Here is an 8932-nt window from a genome sequence, read left to right on the forward strand (position 1 = left end):
GCTGAGCGGGACGCAGCGGACCTTCATCTTCCTCATCTGGGTCAAAACGAACGATGAGGATGATGATGAGGATGATGATGATGATGATGATGATGATGGTTCACATCTGGAAGGATTTTAAAGGAAGAGCTGCTGCAGTAAATCTCATCACTTCCTGTTTTTATGTTAAGGGTTCGGGGAACGGGAAAAGGTCGATCCCGGGTCAGAATCCTGTTGATCAGAACCGGGTCAGAGGCGGTCCAGTTTCCTTCCAGGTGAATCTAGAGGTACCAAACTTTAAACTCACTTCAGGATCAGATCAGTTTGGATCCGTTTTCACTTTCACCTCACTTTGTTCTGCTGCTTCAGGTGGTTCTGGTTCTGGTGCGGTTCTGGTTCTGGTACGGTTCTGTCCTGGTACGGTTCTGTCCCGGTCCTGTTCTGTCCCGTGCACCGGTTCTGTTTCTAAATATAACCAGCTCTCTCTCTGCTGGCAGCTCAGGTTCCCTTTAATCAAATCTTGACAGAATCAGGCAAACGATCCGGCTCCGGCGGTTCTGCTGCTCCGTTCAGACAGAGGGATACACAGAACCAGCGGCCGGTTCCGGTCCAGTAAGACCCGTTCTGGCGGGTTCCTCTCTGCGGCAGAAATTTGCCTGGATGTTAAACCATCAATGCTTCCCTTCACAGAAAGTTTCCATAAATACTCAGCAGAGGAAACGGGCCGGTTCTCTGGGTTTGGTTCTGAGGGAAAGTTCTTATCTGGACGGGTCGGGTCTTTACATGAACCCAGTGTTTGGACTCTGGTGGTACTTTGGGTCTTTCTGACTGACCCAGTTTGATCAGAACTTTAAATGGACCCAACCGAACCGGAGCCGGAACCTTTTCAGACGAACTGCTTTGAATATGAAACTTGAGCTGAAATCAGAAACGGTTCTGAAACGTGATCGGTCCAGATCGGTTCTGTCCGGTTTTATGTCCTGTCTCACTGTGCCATGAATAATAATAATAATAATAATAATGATAAATGTTTTATATTTTTATAACCTTTTAGATCTCGTTCTGTTTCTCTGTTTTATTAAATTTAAATAAAGTTCTGGATAAATCCAACAGGTTTTTGGTTTTGACTTGATGAAACTCTGTAGATATAAAACATTTTAACATTTTTAAATCGTGGATCAGATTTTTTTTCGGTTTTTGTTTCTACATATTTTGTATTTCAACATTATAAACTTTCCTGACTGAAATGTCAGATTTAGTTCCCATACTTTAGTTTATTCTGTAAAGCTGCATGGTCTAGTCAAAGCCTGACTGGTTTGGTGGATTGGTCTCTAAATTGTCCTGAGGAGTTTTCTGTCCTCTGGTCAGCCTGGTGACCTCTGACCTCTGACCTCTGGGCCAGCAGAGGTCAGTAAAACTCCTGAATCTGTCCAGGAGTTTTAGTTTCTCTGTTCTTTTAGTTCAACAGCTGAAGTGAAAGAACTTCCTGGATTCTGTTCGTCTACAGATTCAGCATTGAAGCTTTTTTATTTATTCTACTGAAGATAAATTATGTAAATATTTTTAAAATTCACATCCAGACATTTATTAAACTCTTTCAGGTTCTTTTATCCCTCAGTGGTTTTCAGTCTCCAGGACTCTGAGCTTCATTTTTAGATATTTCTCTGAAATGTTTGAATGAATGAATGAATTTCATCTTTTCACCATCTCATTAATCCTACGGAAGCCTGGCGGTAAAAATGTCATTACACTCAGGAGAAAAGCCTGAAACTCTGAGAACCAGGACCGTTCTGGTTTATCCACTGAAACTCTGAAAATAGTTTTAGTCACATGGTTTGAAGTTAACATTATGAATATAACATAACATCTGTAAGGATGTTACCTTTTTATTTTTAGCAACATGTTTTAATTCAGACAACATTCAATCCAGTTTAACTCCAGATATCCAACAAGCAGCAGGTTCAGTTCATTATTCAAACTCTTAACTTTGCAGGAACCTGCAGCTTCTAACGAAGTGTCTCCCCCTGCTGGCGGAAATGAGCCTGAACATCCAGTCTCTTTAAATTACTGGATTTTATTAAACTTTAATAGAAGAAAAGCTCCAGTTCAGCAGCAGCAGCTTGATTAGAAGTGATCCGATCATCCCATCCATTCATGCAGCGCCGTCTGCCACAGACTCTTCTGGATGGGAGGAAGCTTCACTCTGCAACAGACAGGAAGCCGATCAGAACCGCCTGACTGCAGGTTTACTCTGTTACAGCTGAAAATAACCACGTTTTCATCAGCCTCTGAATGCAACAAACACTGTGACTGAAACTTACAGGACATCCAGGAAATGTGGATATTTAAAATGAATTCCAGGATCAAGTTTAGATCAGCCAGCTGACCTGTTCTGATTAAACAAACTAAACATTATAAATTCATTTCCAAATTTACACCATGTTTAGAAATATTCTGGGATTTTATATGATAAACACTAGTTGTTTGAAACTGGATTAATTTTTTAACTCCATAAAGTTTGTTTCTGCAGATGCTGCAACATTTTTTCAACAATCATCTTAAATTAAATAATCTTTACAAAAACTCTGAGTTTTGGTTTCCAGAAGGAAACCTGATGAAATCAGTCGGATCTCCATAGCAACCTGCTTCTGGGCGTCAGGTTGCGTTGGGCCAGAGCGGTTCTGGGCGTCCATGTTGGTCCAGGAACCAGGTAGAGGTCACCTGGTCTGAGTTTGGCCATGAGGAAGAGCGGCTCCTTCTCCTCCTTGTCCTCCTCCTCCTCCTCGTCTCTGCTGCGGGACAGACAGGATGACGTGATTCTGAGTTCTGATCCGTTTCACGGCCCAGCTGATGCCCCCTGGTTCTGATCCCTGCGGGCGGGTCCAGGTACCTGGCAGGTTCCGGCGGTCCGGCGTCCTGCGGCTCCCTGCTGTCCATCAGCTGCAGCAGGTTCTGCAGCCTCGGCTGAGATCCGGGGATTTTCCCAGCGTCCTGCAGAGGAACGAGAGCAGAACCTTCACAGCGCCGTTCAGGTCGCATCACGGATCCTGACGTTTGATCTGATCGGACTGCGTTACCGTGGCGATGGCTGTGAGGACGGACACGGCTCTCTTCAGGTGTCTCTCCAGGTTCTTCCGAATGCTTCTCTCCCTCTGCAGCCGCTCCAGCAGCAACGCAACGACCGACGCTTTCTGACGGCATTCCTCCAAACCCGAGGCCAGGCAGGATCTGGAGGAGGGAGGGATGGAGGGATGGAGAGAGAGAGAGAGGGAAGGAGAGATGGAGAGATGGAGGGATAGATAGACGGGTCGTTCCATGATAAAGGTTCTGGTCCAGTCGTCCATTGGACTCTAAGTTGAACTAAACCCCTCAGAGAGTCGTGACCTCTGACCTGTAGGCCTCCTGGTAGCCCAGCAGACTCTGCCTGGAGTTCTGCAGCTCGTTGATGTGACCCGTCAGCAGTTTGCATCTCCTCCTCAGCTTCACTGATTCCTGAAGGAGTTTCAGGAAAAGATGAAACAAATTAAACTAAATTTAACTCTAACAGCTGCAAACAAAAAGTTTTCTTTGTTTTATTCCTGTGAGAAAGTTTCATATTTGTTTTAGTTTCCAGCTCAGATTATTCAAAAATATATCAATAAAAATGTCAGTAAATTGGCATAAATGAATGTTTTTATACTTCACTGATGTTGAGCTGCTAACAGGGAGAACCGGTCAATGCTCCTCCAGTACAGCAGGGGGCAGTGAACACGGTGAGTCTGTCTCAACTTTGAATGTGTAAATGATGAAGATTTGTTAACATATATGAGCCAATCAGAGACAGAGCTCTGTCAGACTGAGCCAATAGGATTCAGAGGGTCCAACTCGTCGATCGGATGGTGAAATTAATCTAAGAGATTAAAATCCCAGAGAGCCACGCGCAGCGGCCTCCTACCTTCCTGAGGATGTTGATTTTCAGGGTCATCCTGTGGATCATGACTCGGATCTTTATGGATGTTCGACAGAGACGCTTCACTCTGTTATGCTCCGCCCTTTTCCCCCACAGCAGCACCAAACTCTGCAGCGACAGAGACTCCACGTTGGCGCGCAGCTTCTGGTGCTCCTCGGTCTCCTCCTGGATCATGGCTTTCACCCGCTGCCTGATGCTGTTCATCACGTTCTGCTTCATCTCGTCGATGATCCTGAGAACAGAGACGCTGAGAACCTGCGGCGGCCCGGAGGGAAACGCTCAGCTGAGGCCGCCGCGCACTCACTCCCTCTTCTCCATGTACATCTTGTTGATCTCGGCGGCCTGGTGCCTCTCCAGGAAGATCAGCTCCTTATCCAAAGTCTTCTTCATGTTGATCTTCCGCTCCTGTTCGGCCAGCTGCAGCCGCTGCTCCTCTATCCTGGCAGCTGATGGGAGTCAGGAAGACATGAAATGTGTTTTTATGTTCTTTGGCCTTTCATCCTCACAATCAGTTTAATATCAATAAACATGATTAAGAAACTCCATATTTGTGTTTATGGAGAAACTGAGATTTTAACTGCGACAAACAAAATGATAATCTGTCCAAATATTTCCTCCGACTTGATTTACAATCGATATTATCTTCTGTTTTATTGATTTTATATTTAAATGTGCTATTTAAAAGTATTTCAATCTAAAAATGAACTTCCGGACGCCATGTTTGAGTCCTAACAGGAAGTCAGTCTGATTGGCTGACATTGGTTTTGACGTTGCACTACACTGCCCCCTATGGGTTTGATTAAAACAGTGTTGAGCCGTACTTCTGTTTTGTTCCTATGTTTCTGTTTTTGCAGTGTTTTATGAAGTTTATTTAAATTGTGTTCAGGTTTTAAGAGAATCTTCTTACAGATGATCCTCAGTTCATTTCTGAAGAGGCTCTAAAACAATCAGGACTTCCTGAAACTTCAGCAGAACAGATCGTCACTTTTCACCAATCTGAACAACGGACTGAAACTTTAAATAGTTCTTGAGCTTAAATGTCTGTTTAACAGTAATTCAGAAGGAGAAAAGGTTTTTAAATTAAAAATGTTGCTTTTTATTTTAATATTTAGTTTTTTAATGTGATTAATTAATTAATCCTGCAGTGTAAATGTTAAATCCCTCCACTGCTTCAACACATTTGAAATACTCTGGGAAGGAAAAGCTCCTCTGGACCCAGACGGCGCCTCACCCTGGTTGTCTCTGTCGGAGCTCAGCTGGTCCAACTTGTCCTGCAGCTCCTGTCTCTCCGTACTGAGCAGCTGCTCCAAGGACTCGGTTTTCTGCCGGTCGCCCTGCAGCTGTTTCTCCACCTTGGCCTTCAGCTCCTCCTCGTCCCGCTCCAGCACAGACAGGTAGTGCTGCAGGTACTCCAGGATGTCGTTGGTGTCCTTCTGCAGAGCGCCGGACTTCAGGATGATGTCTTTCTTCTGCTCCTTCAGGTCATCACACTGCAGCTGGAACCTGCAGACAAAACAAAATTCTTTGTTTTATGTCACAGAGGTGATGATTCAGCAGTTTCTGACTGCAGCCTCTGATTAATATGGAAACAACTAAAAACTAAAAAGACCTGACTTTGGACACGTCTGTTGTAAAGATAATAGTTTTATTATTCAACACTTCTGTTGTACAACAGAAGTGTTGAATAATAAAACTAAAACTTTAAAAATAATGATTTTTTTCTCATGTTAAACTGATCATATTGATCAGCTTGAATCTGAAGCAGCTGATCAGATCTGAATGTTTGGTTGAAGTTCATTAAAACTCAGTTTTCTTTGTGTTAAAGTGATTTTGTAGAAATCAAAATGTGATAAATCAGTTTACCAGCAGTTGAACTGAATCTGAAAGAATAACTCAGAGTTATTAAAGAACTTCAGTGTGATCCTCTCACTTCTCCAGCTGTTCGTCCAGAAAACTGATCTGAGTCAGAAACAAACTCTTCTCTCTCTGCGGATCCTCGCCGTCCGGCGGCTCCTCAGAGGACTTCGCCTTGTCTTTGGCCGGAGTCGAGCCGCTCAGCTTACTGTCTCTTTCCTGCATTTTTGTCTCTTTTCTGTTGATTTCAGAGGAATTCACAGAAAAACAACAAGGGTTAGGAACAGGAGGTTGCTAGGCAACCAGAAACTCCTGGGAATTTCAATGAAACATGAGCAAAAGCTTTATTTTCCATCATGTCTCAGTGTGTCTAAACATTGTTGTGCTTTTGAATGACAGAATAAATATTTTATGGTAGAAAAAGAAAAAAAATATTAAAATAAACTTTTGCCTCCTTTAAGGGCTGGATTATTTTCCTCACAGAAATGATTAAAATAAACTTCAGAAACTGATCAGAGTTGATCAGCTGGAGTCTGCTGATGTGTAGTAACTCTAAGGTTCCACCAGGTGGTGCTACAGCATTAAAAAATAAAACTTCCCTGTGTGTTTGAGTGCGAACAGAAGGTGTCGCTGTTTCCCTGCTACTAAGAAAAAGTTTCTGTGCAGAAAGTGAATTTCTGCAGCTTCAGGCTGTAAATACACAGAAATAAATCATGGAGGGAAACGAAGTTCATGAGAAACAAAATGGCTTCCTTTGATAAAACTGACAGAATCAGATTCCAGAAAATAAAAACTCAACACTCAGTTTTTTCCCTGTTGCTTGTCAGTGACCCGTCTGGAAGTTTGTCTGATTGCTCGTTGAATCGTCTCCAGGTTTTAAATAAATCAGTTCCAACTGAAGCAGCTGCAGCGATTTGATCCGTTTGTTCTGGTTCTGTGACTCTAAAGCAGACCTGGGCATTTTAAGGCCCGCGGGCCAGATATGGCCCGTTGGGCATGCCTGTCCGGCCCGCGTCCCCCCAGTCAAAACAAAACACCGTATTTTCGTGTGCATGCGACACAGCTGTCTTTTATTTTGAAAGGGCTTGACGACGCATTTATGAATGCTGCGACGTAAATGCTAACGCACAGCAACAGGTGATGCTAGCAGCCGAATACACGATCCCCACAAAATGTCATCTCACGGTAAAAAAGAAAAGTTGATTCAATTCTGCATTTTTAACAAGGCATGGACAGCAAAATATTTCTTTATTGAAGTCAAAGGCAAGGCCGTTTCAGTTTTGGTACAGGTGGCTGTGTTAAAGGAATATAATATCCACCGTCACTATGTGACCAAACAGAAGAGATACAAGAACTTTTCAGAGAAAGAGCACGTCACTGAGTCGTCTGTACTCAGAAGTGTTGCAAGCTCAACAAACACTTTTACAAAACGCCTGGCATCTAGAGGAGCTGCAGTCAAGGCAAGTTTTGTCATACAAGATTGCTAGGAAGAGCAAACCTTTCTCTGACGGAGTATATTATATTTTCCCTGGCTTTGGATTAGAGCTGTGACATACGGGACACTGCCCAGCTGCTCATCGCGCGGATCAATGCAGAATTTAGCATCACGGAGGAGCTGGCAGGCATGCGGTCAATGAAAGGGACAACAACAGGAGTGAGCTCTTAGTAGAGGTAAATGCGTGTCTGGAAAGCTTGGGTCTGAACTGGGACAAACTGGTGGGCGTGACAACAGATGGGTGTCCAAATCTCACAGAAAAAAGTTGGTTTATTAAAGAGAATCCAGGACAAAGATACTTGAAGCTGTCTATTCCTTGTAGTATTTCAGTTTTGGTTCTTACAAGTTTTCAAGTCATTACAGTTTCATTTTGTAATTACATTTTGTAATAAGTTATTTTAATGTTACCTAAAGTGATATTAGTTTTGTGCCTCTTTAAGTTTCTGCTATATTTAAAGTACTTTGTGGTACTTGTTTTCCCATTCATTTGCATCTGATTGGAGGTACTTTTGTGTTAGTCCTTCAAGTTGCAGCACTGCAGGTTCGTCAGGCTTTTTCCAACACTTAAAACCATTTATTGCTCATATATGCAGTTGATCAGTTGATTAATATAACACACACCATTTCAATTGTGGAGAGATTAAAAAGTTAAAAATAAATTCAGATGTGATATTTTTTTAAACTATTAATTTGATAGTATTAATTCTCACTTCAGCCAAACCACAAATTAATTTTTATTAATATTTACTGAATATTCTTCTTAACAAAAGAATATGATTTAAATATTTTATTACAACAAGAGGTATGAGAAAATGAATAATGAGTCAAGATTAAATTTGAGTCATTCAGATTTTTCATGCGGCCCCCTGAAGAAATTAATTGCCCACCCCTGCTCTAAAGGCTCCGTCTGGATTTATTTATGATAAACTAGTGCAGAATCACTTCCTTCTTCCTCATCATGCATCAGCAGTCATTTCCATTATTAACAAGGTCTGAGCATGAAGGTTAGTCTGGATTTTATTTAGCTTCATCAGAGTAAAGGGGGCTTCGTAAAAACTTAGTAAGTTTTGAGGAAACGATGAATCAACTCTGCATGATTCTGAATTGATTCGTCACATAAAATCCTAATAAGGAAGAAACAAGTTTCAGAGAAACAGAGCTGTTTGTATGGACTAGGCCGTTTTGCCAGTTTTAATCAGCAGCCAGATGTTTCCTTTTTAAATGTTCCTGTTCGTTGTTCTTCAGTCGTTCTGAAAGTTTCCTGAACAAACTCATGAAAATCTTCCACTCAGCTCTTCAGGAATCAGCTTGTTGGAGATAAAATCCTATTCTCTGTTTGTCAAACTTTGTTTTGGAAGATTTTAGGGGAATTTACTAAAAATGTCGGAAGAATCTGCATCTCAGGGAACATCTGCTGGAAAAAAACAAAGTTTGTGGTGAATGACTGAGTTTTTCCTTTGAGTTCAGGAGACATTTTATCCCTGAATGAGATCAATAAAAACAGAAACTTGCTGCCCTGTTTGCATGTTGGACAGAAGACTTGGAAGTGTCAGAGAGGCAAGTCAGAGACGCAGCAGCAGGAAGTCAGAGACGCAGCAGGAAGTCAGAGACGCAGCAGGAAGTCAGAGACGCAGCAGGAAGTCAGAGACGCAGCA

General features: G+C 42.3%; 1 protein-coding gene across 2 annotated transcripts; it reads right to left on the bottom strand.

The window, feature by feature from the left end:
• Positions 1-2037: 2037 nt before the first annotated feature.
• On the bottom strand, positions 2038-6014 carry LOC122827634 (cilia- and flagella-associated protein 157-like). Of its 2 annotated transcripts, none has more exons than XM_044110534.1 (9): positions 5859-6014; positions 5160-5431; positions 4233-4374; positions 3914-4160; positions 3371-3471; positions 3057-3207; positions 2870-2970; positions 2622-2768; positions 2038-2182 (listed from the first exon to the last, which is right to left on the bottom strand). In XM_044110534.1, exons 1-9 carry the CDS (start codon positions 6005-6007, stop codon positions 2119-2121), a joined length of 1374 nt encoding a protein of 457 aa, XP_043966469.1. In that variant the 5' UTR covers positions 6008-6014; the 3' UTR covers positions 2038-2118. The 2 variants fall into 2 exon arrangements, with proteins under 2 accessions (XP_043966469.1, XP_043966468.1); XM_044110533.1 differs by having other exon boundaries at positions 2622-2771.
• Positions 6015-8932: the final 2918 nt, after the last annotated feature.

The sequence above is a fragment of the Gambusia affinis genome, unplaced genomic scaffold (assembly GCF_019740435.1).
Source record: "Gambusia affinis unplaced genomic scaffold, SWU_Gaff_1.0 Scaffold1, whole genome shotgun sequence".
Classification (NCBI taxonomy): domain Eukaryota; kingdom Metazoa; phylum Chordata; class Actinopteri; order Cyprinodontiformes; family Poeciliidae; genus Gambusia; species Gambusia affinis.